Consider the following 21,958-nt stretch of genomic DNA (forward strand, 5'->3'; position numbering starts at 1 on the left):
TTGAGTGACTCGCCCACCGTAACCTATTGAGCCGGATTTTATCCACAACATGACGGTCATGGTATCGTTCGAAGACTTCGGCGTTATGTAAGCTTCCGAATCAGCCAGCCTCATGTAGGGGGCTAAAAATTCTTCAGAGGATTCTTCTCTCGGACACGGCCAAACGTTCCCAATTTTTCTTGCTAAGAAACCAAGTGTCCAAGGGATAAATAAGCACTGGCAATATCATTGTCTTGTACAATAAGAGCTTTGACCCTATGGTGAGACGCTTCGAGCGGAATAGTTTTTGCAAGCTAAAATAGGTTCTGTTGGCTGCCAACAACTGTACGCGGATTACATCATCGTAGCTGTTATCGGTTGTGATTTTCGACCCTAGATAGGAAAAATTATCAACGGTCTCAAAGTTGCATTCTCCTATCCTTATTCTTCCTGTTTGACCAGTGCGGTTTGATGTTGTTGGTTGGTTGGTTTTTGGTGCTGACTTTGCCACCATATAATTTGTCTTGATGTGCAGCCCGAGATCTCGCACTGTCTACTCGATCTGGGTGAAGGCAGTTTGTCTGCCTCGGGTCGTTCTTTATATGATGTTCAGATCGTCCGCATTGGTAGTAGTTGGGTGTACTTAAAGAGGATCGTATCACTCGCATTTATCTCACCATCACGGATCACTTTCTGGAGAGCCAGGTTAAAGAGGACGCGTGATAGGGCATCCCCTTGTCGTAGACCGTTGTTGATGTCGAATGGTCTCGAGAGCGATCCTGGTGCTTTTATCTGGCCACGCACATTGGTCAGGGTCAATACCTAGTCAGTCTTATCACTTTCGTCGGGATACCGAATTCTCTCATGGCCGTGTACAGTTTTACCTTGGCTGTGCTATCTTAGGCGACTTTCAAGCCGATGAAAAGATGGTGCAACTGATTCCATATTCCAATAGTTTTTCCATTACTTGCCGTACAGAGAAAATCTGATCTGGTGCTGATTTGCCTGGAGTGAAGCGTTTGGTATGGACCAATGATTTTCTGAGCGGATGGGGTTATCCGGCCTAGCAAGATAGATGGTACTCAGCAACGTGATAACTTTATAATTGCTGCACTGTGTGATATCTCCCTTTCTATGTATGAGACAGATAATGCCACTTTGCCAATCGTCAGGCATTGATTCGCTGTCCCACACTTTGAGCACACGTTGATGAACCACTTGGTGTAATTAGTCGCCTCCGTATTTAACCAATTCGGCTGTAATTCCATCGGCTCCTGGCGACTTATGATTTTTGAGCTGATGAATTGCACGGACTGTTTCTTCAATGCTTGGTGGTGGCATATTTGTCCGTCGTCTTCAGTTAGCGGGACCTCCAACTCACCGATGTTCTGGTCGTTCAGTAGTTCATCAAAGTACTCAACCCATCGCTCATTCAGTCGGAAATCAAATTTTCCTCTTTGTTTCGGCAGGATGAACATCGAGGTATGTAAGGCCTCATCTTCCTGACGTGTTGGTAAAACTTTTGCGCCTGGTGCGGTTGCTCCCTATACTTTTCGAGTTCACAGACCTGTTGGTTCTCCCAGGCTTCCTTTTTCCGTTTGTGAATTCACTTCTCCACTCGCCGGAGTTCGTGATAAGTCTCCGCGCGTGTCTGCGTTCTTTGAGAATGTAGCATTACTCGGTATGCGGCATTCCTCCGTTCCGTTGCTAGCTTACATTCATCGTCAAACCAGCCGTTCCGACTCTTTCTGCGGCTGGGGCTCAGTATGTTTATGGCCGTATTTACGATCACGTTCCTCAAATGCTTGTGAAAATCATTTGTTGACCTTTGTTGGCTGCGGCTATTGCGGCATCCATTTCCCTTCTATAGGTGTTGTGGAGGGCTGTGTGAAGCACTGAAGCCATCCAGTGTTAACTCTCACCTGATTGTCAGAGGAGATTCTGGGTGGTGTTGTTATTCAAGCTCGGAGCACTATGCCAACGACATAGTGATCCGAGTCTATATTGACCTATATGTTCTGGCATTTATCAAGGCTGAGACGTGGCGACCATGGATCAACATGTGGTCAATTTAATTGCAAGTGGTCCCGTCTGAAGAAGCCTACGTTCGTTTGTCGACCGCTTTCCGCGCAAACAAGTTACTTGTAACAACCATTTCGTGTGACACTGCTAGTTGAATAATCCTCAGCCCGTTATCATTAGTATCCGTATGTAAGATATGGTAGCCAACGTAGCGTCTGAATACAGGCTCGGACCCTACTTGGCTGTTAAAATCCCCAAATATGATTTTGATATCATACTTGGGGCAGGCTTCGAGGGTTCGTTCTACTGACTCGTAGAAGGTATCCTTATCCGACTGTACGTGAACGTTAATGAGGTTTCTAAATTTGCCTCGCAAGCACAGAGTACTTAGCCGTTCGCTTATGTGTTCAAAGCTGATAACAGCAGGTTTCACTCTTTGGCTGACTAAGAAACTTACCCCGAGCACATGTTTTACTGGAAGGCCGCTATTACATCAGCTCTATATTGGCATAGGGTATCGGCTGGCTGCTTGGCAGGCTCTATCTCTCTATACAGGGAGCGGACCTTCCGTGAGAAAATGCGGAAATCGTTATTCCTTTCTCGGTGCCGGGTTTGTCGTTGTGTTATCCATCCAGTCCGAGGCTCCTGTTGTGACTTCATAACTTTTGTTTTCCGTGAGGGGTTATCACCCCTACCCAACCCCCAACCCGGAGGAGCAGTTGGTACAATTTATACCGTTTTTAGGCGCGGAAGAATCGCCTTCATCCTTCTCCGTCTGCAGCTTTTCGTTAAGAAAGAGCTCCCAGCGGTCACCACGTGGAGTGGAGATAAGGTTTGGCAGTAGAGCTGTTGGTTCAGCAGGCGTTTCCCAGGTTTTGTGCTCCATCGTCAGTACCAATCCACGTTTCGCCCTGGGACCTGTACTACCCTTTGACCAACACCACCATATTCGGTAAACAAAAATTGTAACCCTCCTTTTGAACCCCCTTTTTACAAACAAAACCTTTTAAAAATAAAAAGAAAGTAAAATAGGAAAAGAAAAATATGAAACCAAAAAAGTAAGAAGAATAAAAATAAATACAAGTAAATAAGGGTAATAAACGCCACATTCTTTGGAATTTATATATATTAATCGTTTGCTCTAAATGTTTCATAAATAAAGCAATTTTTTTGATTGGGTTTAACACGCATAACGTTACAAATGTTGACCGATCTAGGCCTGCCGTAGTCAAGAACTCCAGACATAACAGCTTTTTGCCTAGATACACCTATTCGATATCCTCAAAAGCAGTGTCGCCTTGACCAACGTCAACGCTCCATCTGAGGGAAGGTTTTCCACATCTTCTTTCTGTACGCATTTTGCTTTTAAACACTTTCCGGGCTGGATCATCCTCTAGCATACCGGCCCTATGGTGAGATGTTTTGAGCGGAACAGTTTATGTAAACTGAAATAGAGTCTGTTAGCTGCAAACAACCTTCCGCCGATTTCATCGTCGCAATTTTTATCTATTGTGATTTTCGACCTTATATATTATTATTAATATTCTGTTAAGCGAAGTCGCGCCGCGTCCTTAAAGAACTATTGTGCCCCTTTTACTGGTTATAGTGTACCTATTGATCATAGTATCTCAAGCAAGCCTATAACCGTCAGGGACTTTAGCATGTTCCCTACTTCCAGATCTTTCAACTTTGCATCTGGTATTAAGTGTTTTCCCAGATGTCTCGGCCTACTTTGCACAAGTGCCGGACACCGTCCCAGGAGCTGTGTAGAGGTTTCGTCATACTTCTCACAAAACCTACAGGCAGTGTCCGTAGATATCCCTAGCTTCCCTAGGTGATAGTTCAGCCGACAATGACCAGTGAGAATTCCTGCTATGATTCGGAGGTTCTTTTTGGTGAGGTTTAAGCAATCCTGTGTGCACATGGGTTCGTATTCCCCAATAAGCACACTGGACTGCTCCATCCCTGATAGGCCCGCCCAGTATGGTTCCCTCAACAATTCCTCTCTTCTTCTTAGATTCATAGCCATGAAACCGTTTCCGATTCCACAGAAGGGTTTTGGCACGTGTAATGGCGTCCCTGCTCCCTTCTTGGCTAGCTCGTCTGCTGCCTCGTTGCCTTCCAACCCAGTATGGCCTGGAACCCAAAGTATCCAGACCTTGTTGGACGAGCCGAGTGTATTCAGTCTCTCAAGGCATTCCCATACCAGTTTAGAGTTCACCTGGCTGGACCTAAGTGCCTTGATCGCTGCTTGGCTATCGGTGAGAATAGCTATTTTCTGCCGCCTGTAGTTCCTTTGCAGGTTAAAGGAGGCACATTTGTCTATGGCGTATATTTCCGCCTGGAATATGCTAGTGCACCTGCCCATTGGCTCAAAGTACATTTTTCTTGGAGCAACGACACCCGTGCCCGCTCCCGCTGCTGTGAAGGATCCATCAGTGTACCAAGTAATCAGTTGCTGATTTAAGCCGTATGTCGCAACTACGCTCTGCCAGTTTGCCTTGTAACTCCAACGTGTTTCAAACTTCTTATCAAAGTGAAACCTCGTTGTCATGTTATCCCTTGGTATCAGTGATTCGGGATGCCATCTAGAAAGGATATCAATCTTCCTTCGATTTAGGCAGCTCGCCCCTCACTGATACTACCGGCCATCATGAATATTGCCCTCCTTGCCTGCATCTGTAGGCCTTATATAGGAGAACTTATGAACGGTTTATTGAGTTGACTTGTAGTCTATTATCTTTATTGTTTTCATTTGACTAGTGCCATTTAATGCTGTTGCTTTTTAATTTTTGTTGCTGGCGTTGCCACGATGCACTTTGTGTAGCCTTCATTAAGTCCAAGATCTTCCACCAATTTGCTCAATCTGAATGAAGGCAGATTGTACATCTCGGTTGTTCTTTCCGTAATGCCAATATCGTCAACATAGGCCTTCAGAAATTTACATCAGCATCGTAGATCACTTTTTCAAGTGCCATGTTAAAAAGGATGCGTGGTGGAACAACTTCTTGTCTTAGACCACAAGCGCTTTCGGATCTCCATACATTTGGTATAAAGCTTTTATAAAGTCCTCGAAATCCTTTTTGACGAAAAGTAGTAACGAATGTACTTTTTAAACTACAATATTTTAGAACAGCTGATGTTATTCTGCAATTCTAAGCGAACCGAATCTTGAGCTCATTTCACGTGGGACAATATATGGACTTTATTGAGCTTGATTTCAGCAGAAGGTGGCATCTTTTGTTTATTCTTTTTTAATTACTAGCTGATTTAAAAACAAATCAACTCTTTCCGACTCAACTACAAACTGTTTCCATAGATAACTATAAAATCATTTCTGCTTTTTCTTTAAGATAAGTTCCCTCCGGGGATTGCATTTCTCCATTTGACAGAGCCATATTGCTTAAAGGCAAACATCTTTTTCATGACAGTTCGTGACAATTGCTTTACGCCCAAGCGATTCTTCATAAAGTGTACATATATACATTTTCTACCCAGATACATTTGTGGGAATTTTGGATATCAGTCACCATATTATATTCTATATTCTTTGTTCTGCAATGCATCATTGTTGCACTGAAAGAAGCATAAATGAGATGTTCTAGTTCTAACGAGTCAGATATACTATGGTCCCTTTTATCAGGTGCTTGCCGAGAGTTTTGGATGCATCTGTTGACGTCTCTTTGAAATTTGCGGTTCCAAGCTGTCGAGAATAATGGGAACGAACTTTATTTCGGATTTCTTACAGCCAATTTTTCACAATACGTAGGTTGCTTGCTAATTCCCTTTTCCTACCTTAAGATTTTCTGATAATTAAAATACTCCAAAGGACCACCAGGCTAATTGGTCTTATCATTATTGTACCAAAAGTGAATACAGTAAAACATGATGCCACCCCTTTCTCTAATGTGATTATAAAGTATTTTTTTTCAAATCTGAATAAGCGAATTAGCTTAAATGGGAAAATTGCTTTGGCTTCTTAACAAGTTCAAAGAAGGCTTGATTACCCATTCAGTTTTTCATGCAGAAACGTTACGTATCTTCCTGTTTTCCATAACTCCATTAACAAAGTTTTTCTCTCAATTTTCCAGATATAAACGAGTGCATGGAAAATACATCAGTTTGCGAATATGGCTGCATAAACACTATCGGATCGTATCGCTGCAAATGCCCTAAAGGATTACGAGCAAGCGAAGCGAATAGTTGTATCGGTAATATATGCTTATCCAGTTACTCGTATATGTATGCTTGCAGATTGATGTATGTGTGGAGTTTTACTTAGCTAGTTGTTTGTGCCTTTCCTTCATCGCAGAAAATTCATTTTGAGTCATTGGCATAGCAACACCCAAGTGGTTTGCCTGCGACTATATGCAAATTAGTGCTGACTTCTTGAGTCCTTAAAGCTTTCAGGATCGTTTAAATTGATATCGATTTACTCACGGTCCATAGGAGTGTACTGAAAGATGGATGTGCTTCGCTACATGTAACCTTTCCCGCCTTACATATTGTAGACAAAGCGCTTGGAAAAAAGTTTCAAGCTGATGTATGAGCTCTGAATCTAGGAAATGAAGTTTGCAAATTCTTTGTGAAAGTTAATTATTTATGTTCCTCCACTTTTTGCTCGAACATAACTCTCAATAATCTTTAAGCCCTATCCGAAGCTGCAATTTGACAATCATTAAATTTGATGTTCAATAAATTGCGTTATTTTATTATTTGTCGCGCAGGAAATGCAACTACTATGCAATTAACTGGAGTGCATGCATTCCGAGTGCTCATTCCCCGTATCGGGGACGAGGACTCAAATGTCACAGCTTTTCATTAACTCTTATTATCGCTTCTCATGCAGATATAAATGAGTGTCTCCTCCGCAACGGTCACGGTCCATGTCAGGATACTTGCGTCAATACTTGGGGGAGTTACAAGTGCTCTTGCGGAAATCTTGCTGGTACTCAGCTGAGTACAGACGGGCATAGCTGTGTGGATATGGATGAGTGCTCGGTTAATAATGGTGGGTGCTCTCACACTTGCCTCAACACGATGGGTAAGGACGAACTACGGTAAAATATTATCCCCATTTAAGGACGAGACAAATAAAACTGTTCCGTTTGTTTAAATAATGAAAAAAATTTCCAAATGGAATTTTCGATATTTAGGTCGTGCTTTCTGCCTGTGTCCGGAAGGATGGATCCTGGATAGTGACTGGAAGACATGTGTTGACATCGACGAATGTGCTGACCAGAGGTCGTCGGAAATGAAGTGTGAATTCGGCTGCATTAACACTCCGGGATCATATAGTTGCCTGGTGGATATAGGAGCTGACCAGCCAATTGATGACGATGAACCCGAATGTCCAGATGGTTACTATAGAAACTATACGACCGAGGATTGTCAGGGTAAGTGATAAAATCTATTTACAATTGGTTGCTATGAATAAATTTACCGTTTTTCCTCAGATAAGAATGAATGTGCCGATGATAATGGTGGATGCTATCATCAGTGTGTCAATACGTTCGGAAGTTATCATTGCGTTTGTCGCACTGGATTTATTTTTGCTGAGGATAAATACACTTGTATCGGTAAGCGGTTTGATTTTCTGTATTGGATATGATAAGGATAAAAAAGTTTGATACCTGTCATAGTATTCTGGGAATGTACATAACTTGGGGTTGGTGGAGAAATTTGTAAAACTAATCCTGTCTGAGAAGTTGTTATTTTGCATGACATGCGTTGGTATATTTTTGAAATTCTGACCCTGAATAAAATGGTAGGCTGGTCAATTTATAAAAAAGAAAACTTGTGTGGAAGAATATTTTTGGCTTTGAATTTCTGCTGAACCTCATAGTTTTTCTTTCGAACAAAATTTCCATTGCATTGGGCTGGCAAGAAAGTGGAATATTTTCGGATTTCAAATTTAAATGGTGTCTCTACTTGTCGTTCCTATGAATTTCCTGTTGGGTTATATTCATCACATTTAGGTTTATACTCGACTATCCAAAAATGTAAATAATATTTTCCTTCATTATTTATTTATGCCTTGTAAGTTGGGGCTTAAGGATACACTCAAAGTTTTCCCCGCTTTTCACAACAGGTGGCCAAAAGAGGTATACAACTTATAAATTTCCAAACTGCTACAGAAACATCAACAGTGCCTCGGATAGGGATTCGCCTTACGCCGAATTTTGGCAATCAAAAGCCGACTATTATTAGTTACTGGAATGCGCGCACGCTCCTTCAGAATTATAGTGGGGGTTTCCAGAATGCTCGCTTTCTCTAATTCGAGTGATAATTCCAATAATATGAGCTGGACATTCTGGGCCCTAGCCAACTAAGATGGTGGGACTCTTGAGAGTACTGCTCTCCTTCTTGTCACACCAGTGGCACCGTGGCTGTTCTAGAAAGCCGAGTCGTAGTGGACGTGAATCTGATATGGGATTGTTACTGATGGCTACCGTAAGGCACGCTTTGCTGACTTAGGAACCGGTTTCTGACTAGATTCTGACAGCAAGATTCCGTTCCAGGTTAAGGAGCATCACAATTGTACAATACTATACACCAACGTAGGAAGGATGCCTTCTACGAGCAATTTAACCCAGTTAAGGAAAGGTTTCCTAAAGGTGACATTATCATCGTAATGGTTGATCCAAATACCAAGACGGGCTCTGGAAACACATCGCTTGGCTATATGAAGGTTTGTGGATTTCTGCAATTTCCACGGTCCGCCATTGGTGGAACATTATTCGAAAACAGAGCTTGCTAAAAGGTTAGTTGACTTTTAACTAACGCCTTAAAGAACATCTCGAAAGTATGATTGACGGAAAGCAGGCTGCTTTTCACTCCAACTCCTCCTACATTGCCCACATTCATACACTACGGTTCATTTTGGAACAGTGCACGGAGTTAAGATTATCGATTCCTCTGCTCTTCATCGTTTCCGAGGTAACTTTCGATAGCATAAATAGAGAATGTATTCGGGGTGCTCTGCGCAGGGGGCCATTCCGGGGTAATTAATAGCTATTATCAGACTGACTTATCATCATCAACGGCGAAACGGTATCCGGTCTAGGTCTGTCTTAGTAGGCGATTTTGCGCCGAGGGGAACAAAAATCTTCGGAGGACTCTGCCCTCGAACGCGACCAAGATAAGGAATACATAAGGACTGCAAGATCATAGTCTTGTATAGTAAGAGCTTCGACCCTATGGTGGGACGTTTCGAGCGAAACATTTTTTTGTAAGCAGTAAGTTGTTGGCAGCCAGATACGAGAAATTTTCAGCAGTGAAAATCAAAGTTGCAGTGCGATTCGATGATGTTCGTTCTTTGGTTTTTGGCGCTGTCGTTGCCACCATGTTCTTCGTCGTGCCTTCATTTATGTGCAGCTCGAGGTCTCGCGCCGCCTGCTCGATCTAGATGAAGGCAGACTGTACATCTCGGGTTATTCTTCCCATAATGTCAATATCGTCAGCGTAGGCCAGTAGTTAACTGGACATGTAAGGGATGGTGCCTCTGGCATTTACATCTGCATCCCGAGTCACGTTTTCCGGGGCCAGGTTAAAGAGGGCGCACGATAAGGCAATGCCCTTGTCGTAGACCGTTGTTGATGTTCAATGGTCTTGAGAGTGATCCTGTTTTTTATTTGGCCTCGCACATTGGTCAAAGTTATCCTAATCAGGCTTATTAATTTCATCGGGACACCCAATTCTCTCATAGCCGTTTAGAGTTTTATCCGGGTTATGTTGCCATAGGTGGCTTTAAAGTCGATGAAAAGATCGATGCAAGTGATGGTCATATTCCAGCAATACTCAACCCAACGCTCCAATATGCCCATTCTGTCTGAAATCAGATTTCCCTCTTTGTCTTGCCAGATGAGCGTCGAGGTGAATAAGGGTTCATCCTGCTGATTTGTTGGTAAAACTTTCGCGCCTGGTACTGTTGCTCCCTGTACTTTTCGAGTTCATAGACTTATTGGTTCTCCCAGGCTTCCTTTTTCCATCTGTGAAGTCGCTTCTTCGCTCGACGGATTTCGTGATCAGTCTCCGCGCGTGCCTGCGTTCTTTGAGAATGCAACATGCAACGTGGATTGTAGCTGGTGTTGTAATTGAAGCCCGGAGCACTATGCCAACGAGATAGTGATCCGAGTCTATATTGGCCTCCCTACATGTTCCGGTCTCTGTTTAGCGCATCTTTTGCAATGCTGTTACATCAGCCTTGCATTGGCACAGGGTATCGGTTAGCTGCTGAACAACATTCGGTCTGTGCGGATGTTCCATGAGAAAATGCGCAAATCGTTATTCCGTTGTCTTTGCTTCCATCCTGTCCGAGGCTCCTGTTGTGACTTCGCAACGTAGGTTAAGGGTTATCAGCCCTAGCCAACCCTCAAGCTGAAGGATCAGTTGGTCCAATTTTCCTCATTTTTAGGCGCGGAAGACTAGCCTTCATCCTTCTCCGTCTGCAGTTTTGTATTAAGGAAAAACTCCAGCGATCACCACGTGGAGGTGGAGGGGGATTGATATTAGAGCTGTTGACGTTGGTTCAGCAAGCTTTTCCTAGGATTTATGCTCCTTCGAGTGTACCAATCCACGTTTTGTCCTGGGATCTATACTACCTTGCTTGGCTCTGTAGTGCATTTTTTCATGGATATACATCTCAGTCTTTCCCCTTCTTCCGGAGTCCCTCAAGGTTTCAATACTGAGCCTTGATTTATTCCTATTTTTTAGCTAATGATCTGCCTTCTTATTTTATTACTCGTTAAACTGTATTTCTTTGCGACCTAATTTATTCTGTGAATAAACTGCCGCACTTTTGGTTTTTCGTTAGTAACATCTTTGAATATTGCTTCCCGCTTTGATCACTTTTCTGTAAATGTGACTCTCTTCCCCTTTAAGTGGTACAATGCAAATTCTCCTGGCCCGCCTTATTTTCTCTCTTCTCAATAAATTTTCGCCAGCAACCATTTGAATTTCAAATATTCAGATGTTGCCGAAAGCCTGCATTTTACCACGTTTTCTAAGGAATTCCATGCTGGCATAGAAGATTACGCGGTTTGTGTTACCCTGTTATGACCTTGGGAGAGGGCGCTGTGCATGCCAGGGATAATTTTCATTACTTTTAGACACCTTCCTTGAATTAAAGCTCTTAATACTGTAGATTAGTGACAGTCCCGAAGTCGCCGAAATTTTGAACCGTACTTGCACCTAAATAATTTTTTTTCGTAGGAGATATGCATTCCATACGTACCATCTTAAAACATAATATAAAGTAGGGGCGAATCTTAAACTGTTGTGTACATTCCTCTCCTCCCGTTCACGGAAAAAAATGTTTTTTTTGGAAAAACCCACCTTGCCATGTCTACTCACGCGCTCAGTTTTTTCTTAATATTGCGCCTTACATCTAATGAATAAAGGTTGATATTTCCTCCTCCATTCAGATCGTCCATCTTGAGTGAATCCTGTTCCAACTAATATTCCTTTGAAAAGAATTTAAATACAAAGGACTATGAATATTTAATTTGAAACTCTTGCTTCATTCATTAGCTTCACTTTTACGTAAGCTAAACCTCGTCCACCAAAGATTCCTTTTCATCTTCATTCACTCCTAAGCACAGGCACTGCCATTCGTTCCTATTTAAATATTTACCTTTAAAATTACTTTGGCGTTCCGGCGTAATAAAATAGGTATGCTTCCTATTGAGAGACCATGTCAGCGTGTAGTCTTTGCTGGAGCATTTCAGGTTCCCTACGTTTTACCTTCTAATTTGAACACAGCAAGCAACGTAGTGGATTCGGTCGGGAAGACTTCACGTTGAGAATGCCCGGCAGAGCTTGTTCTGGAGAACATTAGAAATTATCGATGTCCATGACATCCTTCTCATCTACCCCCACCATCGGTACTTCTTTCGATGTCCTCCTGATGGGTATTAAGTGACAAAACGTGAGCGATATGTACATGAGGAGCTCCGCGAGCCAGGACTTGGGCGTGAAGAATTTAGAGGTGTAGGTTTGGGAGATGCGTGACTTTGGAATTCTCCGAGGCCTTAGGCACTTATTAGAAAACATCGTTAAGATATTTTAATGCCCTTCTGAGCCCATTGAAGTTGAAATTTTATGGTATTTAGTGAGATTTTTTATGTGCATAATGGGATTTCGTTCTAATTATTGGGAAATGAATACACACTATGAATGGAATCTCAAATATTGGCATAATTTTCACTTTACGATCTTGAACTTGTACGACCACCAAGGCATATACTTGTTTGAACCATGGTAAACTTATTAGTTAATTTTTTAGAATTGGAAAGTCCCCTAGTTTTTCCGGCGAAATGGAACAAATAGCTTTTACGTAGGTTCAGAGTATAACAGTTATTATTATTATACCGATAAATTACAAAAAATTTCATTTTGAAATAATTTTTGCGATGTTGATTGCTACCTTAGGAATCGTTTGATGAATTTCCCCGTATTTGGTCATAATGGAATTTGTTAAAGTAATTTGGTGACCAATTTTGCTCTTGGACTGCTGCGTATTTATACCTAGTCGAGTTACTTTTTGGACATGGTTGACCGTCCAATGTTATAATGTCGGGCGCGAGGTGTTTGTTTCATTTCCGCCTCCGTGTAGACCTTTATATATGTGCTCCTATATCATTGAAAGTATTCCAGATTCGTCATCGCCGTTTAGTTGACATGTCTCAGGTTGATTATGGATAATTGTTTAAATGAATGCAATACCATAACTACCAAGATTCGATTCGATTCTTCTAATCGATTTGACTTCAACAAATACTAGTATGATGCAGGGCCCGCATGAGCCAATACCCTCTTCTTTACCATAGATATTGCCTTTAAACACTTTCCGGACTGGATCTCTACCCATTAAGTGCCCCGCCTACCCCAACCCATTCAGCGGGATTCTATCCATGACCAGACGGCCGTGGCTGTGGCTGTGGACTTGAAGAGGATGATGTCTCTCCCATTTACATCTGCATTACGAATCACTTTTTCTTTAATCTTTAATTTCCTAGACCGTTGTTGATAGTAAATGGTTTCGAGAGTGATCCTGGTGCTTTCATCTAGTCTAGCACATTGTTCAGGGTCATCTCGATCAACCTTTAGTCGGCGTGTCAAATTGTCTCATGACCATATACAGTGTACCTTGGTCATTCAATTATAGGCAGCTTTTAAGCCGGTGACCATATCCAACCGTTTTTCCATCGCTGATTTGCCTGCAGTGAAGTCTCTTTGGTATGGGCCAATATGTTCTGGGCATATTGGGCTAACAGATCAAACAAGATAGCGGAGAATGGTTTATAGATGAGACTTAGCAACGTGAAATCTCTATAATTGCTGCACTGCATGATATCGCAATTTGTATGTATTGGACAGGTAATGCCTTTTTGCCAATCGTCAGGCACTGATTTGCTGTCCCACACTTTAAACACACGTTACGTATGTAACGTTATGTACATAAGCCATAACGTTTCGACCTTTTTTGCTGCGGTGGCCAAATATGTTTATGACCATACCAATCATAACATTCTTCAGGTGGTTTGTTGATGCTTTATCTCCAGGACCTCTGTTGACTGCAGCTATTGCGGCATGCATTTCCCTCTTATAAGTGATCCAGAGCGCTTTGTTATGGATGCCTTCAGTATTTACTTTCACTTTACTGCCAGAGGGGTGGTGGTGTTTCAATGTGACCCCGCAGCTCGAATAAGATAGTGATCCGAATCTAAACTGGTGCCCCTATATTTTCACTCATCAGGACTGAGAGGTGACGATCGGTTAGCACATGGTCTATTTGATTGAAGTCGTCCGGTCTGGAGAGGCCCATGTTTTTTTCCGCGCAACCAGGCACTTCCAACAACCATTTGGTTCGACACTGCCAAGTGAATAATCTGCAACTCATCGTCAATGGTGTTTTTATGTAAGTGATGGGAACCAACGTATCGCTTGATTGCAGGCAACGTCCCCATTTGGTCGTTATATAACTAATATGATTTTAAGATCTTACCGGGGACAGGCTTCGAGCGTCCGCTCTACTGCCTCGTAGAAGCATATCTTCTTCTGTGATTCAGCAGTCTTCTCTGTATGGACGTGAGCGTTAATGAGGCTTATATTTCGATATTTGCGTTGCAAACGCAGAGTGCATAGTTGTTCACTTATGTTTTCAAAGCAGTAACGTTCGGTCTTATATTTTGGCTGATTAGCAAGCCTTTTGTGATGATAACCACTATAATAGCTAGTGTAGTGGTTCTTTTGCAGGAAACCATTGTCCAGCGCATTTTTTATAACGCTGTCACATTAGTCTTATATCGAGTGTCGACTAGCTGCTTGCTTTCTGTGCAGTGAGTGCCAACATACCTATTTTGCCGCAATGCTGGAAATTGTTCGACAATATGCATGGAGGTTTCATCACTATCTTCATAGAATTAATAGACAGTGTTTGGAGATATTCCTAACTTTCAAGATAGTTATTTAGACTGCTAATGACCAGCGAGTATTCCTATTATGGGCGTAGAATTCTTGTTGAAGTTTAAACAACCTTTCCAGCACCTTCGTTAGTATTCTCCATGTGCAAACTGGACTGCATCTTTCCTGGTAAGTTCGCTGGGTATAGTTCCCTCAATCATTGGTCTTTACTCCTTAGCGTTTTAGCCATTAATCACTTTTAATTTCGACCAAAGAGTTCTAGTCCAGCTCTTTTCCTGGTCAAATTATCCACGGTCCATTGCCTTCTAGCCCAATATTGCCTGTAACCTACAGTATCCAGACCTTATTGTTCGAACCAAGTGCATTCCTTTGGAGGTTGAAGGAGGTGCCTATCCACTTTGTATTATATATTTTCACCTGAAATATGCTAATATGCTTACCCATTGATTCAAAGTACATTTTCTTTGGACAAATGCCCCCTACTTCGCTTCCCCTTTTGTGAAGGGCCGTTCAACATACCAAGCAGTCAGTGGTATATGTTATGGATCATTGACGAGAAGGGTGGCGGATTATTCACAAATGATCTCCGATTTGTTTTGTTCCTACACAGAGGTGCACAAAATACGTTCAGTCCACTTAAAGGCACCCCGAGACGTGACGCCATGGTGGCAGAATTTAGGTAGTGTAATGGTTTTGCGGGTGGTATGCTCGTTTTTAGGCCACCATAATCCCTCTCATTTGATTTTCCTCCTATTTGCCACCTTCAGTAGCAAGTTTTGAATCTTTGCAATAACAGAAGCAATTGCAAATCAGTTGTCCCTGAGCCGTTCTTTTCGTATCCCTCATCTTTGCCTCCTTCAGCAGCTCTTTTCGAAGCCTTGCTTTTGCGAAGACAACTGCACAGGTTTCCAAAGTTTTTATGAGGTATCAGTACATGCTAGCATACCCGCCGCCAGTAGCACTGCCTCATCTGTGTGCTTCCGTCCGCCGCAATTCGGTAACATTCTCAAAAGTGGCCTGGTGGTACCAAGCTCCTGTTGCCAAGCATACTCTGGGATCTTCCTGAAAGCTAGTTTGGCGTCGTGACAATCTCTGTCTCCACTTGTAAGTGTTTATTCTTTTGCGGATCACCCTTTCTAGCAAGGACTTCGCCCTCTCACTGCATAGACCTCCACAAACAATAGGGCAAGTTATCCAAGTTCCCGGACAGAAAGCTGAGCACTCTCTTTACCCGACATTCTATAAGAAAAGCGAGGGTCTTTTCTATGACGATATACTTCCTGGGTCGCCCCTTATCCGTCTAGTGCCAAATAATCCTCTGCGAGAAGAAATTCGCCTATTATTCATTAACATCTATTGCAACTAATGCACTTTTAATTCTCCTCAGTTGACTACACTTATTATACCGTTAGGAAAGTGGTGGTCTCGAAATTCACACTGGCGCTCCGATAAGCTATTACTGTTGTTGATGATGAGTAACAATCTGCTAAAATTACTCTCTTTCCCATCTCCTATTTTGTATTCAAAAACAGGCCAATACGATGCTAGGCCTTCAGGTGCCTTATTGTATTTCGGAATCAACCACCCCCCCCTTTGGTAAGAGACTATTTCTTCTTTTGGACATATCTCAACAGTTTTGGAGAATTATTCTGACCCACCTTCACTTCATATTCATACATATTTTTCGCGTTTCCTTCTCAGTATCTGTACATATTGCCTACTAAGGACCGCCGCCTTCATGGCATAATAGTACCGCTTGTTTGCGTGGGTCATTGGGTAATCTCAACGTGCCGTTCATTATTATACTGATTTCAAGCACCACGAAAAAGGTATTTTGCTCTAAAGTCTTCGCCATTCCCTCTGAGTAGTTCACCCAGAATTCAATAAAAGCTCTTCTTAGATATTCATTTGATATGTCTAGTTTTAAATTTCGATGCTCCTTTCATCTCCTTGCAGATTGTCTGATGTACAAATACTACAAATCCTTTCTTCGGAAGTGTATACGTTACCTACAATCTCAAATACCACATCCAGCTTCGGTAATGTTTCGAGCTGAATACCGTTGTTCTGTTGTCTTTCGCAGGAGTCCACGCTTTAACATCCCTCGCTATGATTTTAGGGTCGCATTTTCTCGCGTCTATCGCCTGCTGCTATTTAGGATCAAACTTATCTGCAATTTCTTTTAAAGGCCATCCTGTATTTTTAGTCAGATCCGATTTCTAAAGATTAGTTATGTTAGATATCAGTAAAAGAATGGAATTGAATGAGAAAGGCAAAATATTAAGGAAGGGAATTATTGAACTGGGTATGCCATGCAATGCAACTGGTTTTCCTAGCGGTGTGGATTGTTTCGAAACTTGTTGGTCCAGAATTTCCTAATGAATTATTATGAGGTTTTTCAGCTCGTACTTAACAGTAACAATCCTTTATATAATATTTTCCCCAACCAGTCAAAATCGATTTAATCTGAAGCAGGTTTTTAATGCTAGTTCGAATCGTTCGTCCGTTATACTTAACCAATAACTGCTGGAGTGTGTACTCAATTACAGTGAAGATTTCCTTTTATTTCTGACTAAAGATTTATCTTCGCTATGGGTTGCTCTTGGCTTCGTATTCTGATCCTTTTTTCCTGAAAACTGAATCACTAACAATTTGAATTTTCATATTTATATTTTGTTAAATGAATGTGAAATGTCCTCAGAAGTTTTATTTCACATTTCGATGATCCAGAGGAAAGGCGTTCCAAAAGTCCGGGCATGCTGTAAAGTATATGATTTTCCTAGTTGGTTATTGAGCAGCTAGAATTTATTTATGACAACGTGGGCTTGGTTTTGCTATTTTTTAAAAATCTGTAATTAGTCGATATTCGCGGGAAACACCCATTGTTATCTTAAATTTCTCGTTGGATTTTCCTTTCTTTAGTGACTATTTTCGTGAGCCCTTCTACTTTCCCTCCTGCTCAGCTCATTTAAATTTAAATCTTTGATCTACTTTATTCAATATCTCGAAAATTAATCCAAATATTTCTAAGCGTTCTTTTCCATTTTACAAGAAATAACGCTTTGCTTGAAGGTTTTTTATAAAACGTCGCCGTTCAGCCGTCAAAAAGCACGTCCTCTACTACCCAAGCTATACTATTACCTTATAATATCGATTAAATGTAGAGAATGCTGCTTGCTCTATATTACACTTTTTACAATATATTAATTGGATGAAATTAGAACATCAAGACCGACGAAGGGCTTTGAAAGTCCATGCTGGTGAATGTATCTTCGTACGTATCTTGAATGATAAGAACATTAAGCCGTTCGTAATTGATAACATTTTCGAGATCCTGAGGAATCTTTTTATTTCAAGTCAGCAAATTTACTAGGATAATACTCATTACTCTTCTGAATGACATTAATAACTTAATAACTTCTTAATTGGTTCATCACAGGATATGTTTCCAGGATCAGAGGATAGTCTTCAGTAGAAGTGACATTCTGCTCTTTGATGTTCGAATTTTAACTTTGGTGATAATGTAGTTTAAGAGCCATTAACTTCGACCCACTAGAATGAACTCTTCATTTCAGTCCTAATAGCCAATTTTAAATAGCTGTGCGTCACGTGACTGAAGATTGTTAGCCTAGATATGTTGTCCTGACATAATTGATATTTTCGAGATAATAACGGTATATCATCATTCGACTTTTTATCGAATAGCTTCAATTTCACGAGCCAACGCCTCAAATAATTTATAGTGAGTCGAAATATCAATTCATTATTTTCTGCGATAAAATTGGAGTATTACAGAGTGACTATTATCTCCTAAATCGGTCAAAACGTGTCATTAATTGTTGATAGATGTAGGACTTCTTTGGAAATCTGAACTCTCTCTCTCTCTACTGTTTTGCGTCACATACTTATTTCTAGACAATTCCTTCGCCATGCTTCTTGAAATAGTGGCTTCCATTGGAGAAGTTGTGTTGTCAACCTTTCGTAATGAATGCCCTTTCTCCTGTTGCAAAGCCGTGGACACTACAAATAATAGAGGTGAAGAGGTTAGATATTGTCTTCTATTTGTAGTCTAGCCTAAAATTGATATTTTTCAGTGTAGATATATATTTCGGGAGCAACTTACCCCCTAGTACAAAGCTAGCTTTGTGCTATGAACCTGATTCGATTCATACGAAAGTACAATTTAGTATCTTTTTGTCACATTTTTCCGTACCGTAATTTTTTCCACACCAACGAACAGGAAATGAAGAAAAAAGTGGTATAATCTTCCACCCGAAATCGGCATTTCTGATCTAGTATAACTCAACTTTTTAGCTATAGGAGATAGAATGCTCAAGATTCCAGAATTGTACCACAGGTAAATGGGTTAAGAACACTCACGTTCCAGTCATCCCTCCTGCCTACACACTATAACACACGTTAGCAGTAGAACTTTTATACCTAGGAGCTGTCCAGAGAGCTCATTAGATGAAACAAGTCTTCCTGCAGGTGTGGAAGGCTAAGTAGGGTCTTCTTAAGCCTAAGTTCTATTTTTATCCTGCAATTTAACTTTGGGACCAGGATTGTACCCCAAGGGGAAATTGTCAATCTTTGTCAATTAGCCGGGTATCCTTCCTTCTCTTGTTCGAAATAGCATTAGTTCCGTTTTGATTGGATTTATGTCACTGGAACACCTACGTCATTAGCTTCTCTCCAGTGACAGGTCATTGTTATTTCTGATTCCTCCTGTAAAGAAACTAGACATGTGACTATTCTTTATTACTTTTTTACAATATTCTTGATATTGTTCTACCCTTTGCTACCTTTTCTTTTAGAAATGATAATTTGTCCTTTTTAGTGGCTTTATAATTGCATGTGTTTTCATCATGTGAGCTGACTCGACGGAGCAAATTAATATAATGTTTTCAATAAAATGAAAATTTTCCTTCCCTAAAGCAATTTTCCTATGAAACGAATATGGGCGGAAATATCGTTTATGGAAACCATAATTCAATTATTACCAATTAAGGTAATTATAATGGAGCTATCCACCTACCAACCTCTACTGGACAATGGAGCAGATATTTTTGTCATATAGACCTATCAATTGGCCAAAAAGTGGGCCAAATAAATTCAGAATTAGTTTTAATCAAAACTCTCAAATAAATCATGGAATTTAAGTTAGTTTTCGAGGAATCCATTTGCATATTCCAATTAATATCAATTTGTTTGGGTTAAACATTTTTAGTCTGAAATGATTGGTTTTCGGTTCGTTGACCGTTCAGTAATTTTGGAAGTCTTCGAAAGTGCTTTCAACTTTTCTAGATGATGACTAGGTTATAATGATGAAGCAAAACTGAAATTACGTAGCAAACTAAGACATCCTTAAGATTGGAGTTACTTATCAATATCAAACATCAGCGATTGGACCATTCTAGGAACAGAAGTGTAAGCCTTGAGAAATATATCTCATTACTACCATGAAATATTACATTACCAAGTTCCAGCAAATTTTCCAGTTGTAGGGACGAAAATCATATGCGCCCCGAGTTCTGAAGCGCTAGCCAAGAAGCAATGTCGATGGTCAGTAAAGGTTGTTGGTCATGTGTCATCTAGGGGGATTTTTAAAAGATCCGATTATTCAAAAAAAGGTAAAAATAACAACAATCTTTTTTCTTCTCTCCAAAAAGAAGTAACTATTAGAGGCAGTCCTTTTTTGTCCTAACCTAAAAAAAGTTACTTAAAGAGCAAACTTGTAATAAACACAAAGTCGCTCTAATTTTCATGGAAGTTCCCAAGTTTTCAGGATTTAAGTTATTTTTCCATCTTATAGGGGGTACTTTGACTACTATTATGAACAGTATCTTTCATACAACCAATAGTGTCACTATTCCTTTTTCTGAAGAAAATTTTTCGATGAATTACAGGTTCAAACATTTAGCAGTTCAGTAAATTAACAGAATGCAGTTTTTATATTTGTGTACACTTTGTATACCTTGCTTTCCTTCTGGCTTAACAATTTACCGTGGGGTTTGAATGTGTCACACAGATTGGTACTCAACCAAATGTATATAAACTTTGGCCTACTGTGAAAGCTTCGCGATACAGAATCATCCATATATGGACCCAGTAGGGAGAAGTGTTCACACGAGAAGGGCAGTAGTTAGCCCGCCCTTCGTGTTATGTAGCACTTTATGCGAGAAGAATATGGATTAAGAGGGACCACTTCAGTGGTATAAGAATTAACTTGGAGTCAGTCAAAAGACTTTGAGCGCATCGTTTCAGTACTTCATATAAGGGTCATTCACTTCAGAGCACAAGTGGGAATAAATTATGTCAGGACATGATTAATAAGAGGCTCTTAATAGCAGGAGCGGATTTTATAAGTTTTTTCTGTCTACCATTTTTCTTGCCATCTTGAGCCAATTGGAAAAAATAATGTGGGCTGAAAAATTATCATATGAATCTTCCGAAGAAAATTATTTTAATTTTCATTAATGTGGGGAGTAAAACAGGTAAAGGCACATCAGAATGTAAGCTAGGCTCTTTTAAATATTCTTGACTAATCCCAATGCACCTAATTATGTATAATTCATTCACTCCTTAATACGATATAGCGGGTCAACCACTCCTATGCACCACCGTTCAAGTTTCGCTGAAATGCTCGTCAGTTCCTATTCCTATTCCTCTTCTGTTTTGCGCCAAGTACCCTTGAGGGTACTTGCATGGCCTAGCCACTAACGGAATTGTCCCCCCTCCTTAATGTGTGGTCTATCCATTGTCACTTCCACCATACGCATAGCACGCCTACGCACCGATCAGGTTCTTTGTTCTAATTTGTATCAGACCAGGGTCTTCCTATGACACGTCGTAGACAGCTGTTGACGAAGACCTGGAGCGTTCGAGTAACTGTGGAGGCCACTTTCCATGTATTACTCCCATATTGCAACTTAGAAGGAACACCAGGACAGGACAAAAATTTATCGACGCCTTCGATCTTCTACCCATGAATGAGGATAGGGAGGATGCGACGACCCGTTAAACTAAGAACCTTGGTTTCATTGGTGCTTATCTTCAGTCCAACTCAACGCGCTCTTCTTTCCAAATTCACAGCCTTATTGGCACAAGGTGAGAGAACAAACAAGCTGTGCAGTCGAGGTGTTTGTAGGCCATTGTACTCCTACATGCCCCTGGATAAGGCAGCATCAAGAGCGTCACTGACAACAAGAAAAAAACATTTTCGATAACAAGAACCCCTTTCTTCCTTGGAGGATCAGTCGGTACCCGCATATTACGGAGAATATGTGGCAAACTTTATTTATTTTAGAATAATAGAATAATTTAGAATAATAATAATAATCGTTGGCGCAACAGGTACTCATTCACAGCTGAGTCGACTGGTATTCGACGTCAAATCACGATACAAATTCCACTGCTACCGGTGAGAATCGAACTGCTACGAAACAAATTGAAGAAACATACTTCTACAAAAATTAACTAAAAACGCAACTCTTTATTCAAAAGGAAATAAATATTTTTGAAGAATGCTACA

General features: G+C 40.9%; 1 protein-coding gene across 1 annotated transcript in view; it reads left to right on the forward strand.

The window, feature by feature from the left end:
• The window catches only part of LOC119649702, a 447,461-nt gene that overhangs the window by 400,143 nt on the left and 25,360 nt on the right, over window positions 1-21,958 (forward strand). Inside the window, exons 7-10 of the mRNA XM_038051973.1 lie at window positions 6,093-6,212; window positions 6,851-7,045; window positions 7,158-7,397; window positions 7,458-7,580. Coding sequence (XP_037907901.1) covers window positions 6,093-6,212; window positions 6,851-7,045; window positions 7,158-7,397; window positions 7,458-7,580 — 678 coding nt within the window. The remainder of the gene's footprint in view (window positions 1-6,092; window positions 6,213-6,850; window positions 7,046-7,157; window positions 7,398-7,457; window positions 7,581-21,958) is intronic.

Source organism: Hermetia illucens, chromosome 2, assembly GCF_905115235.1.
Source record: "Hermetia illucens chromosome 2, iHerIll2.2.curated.20191125, whole genome shotgun sequence".
Taxonomy (NCBI): domain Eukaryota; kingdom Metazoa; phylum Arthropoda; class Insecta; order Diptera; family Stratiomyidae; genus Hermetia; species Hermetia illucens.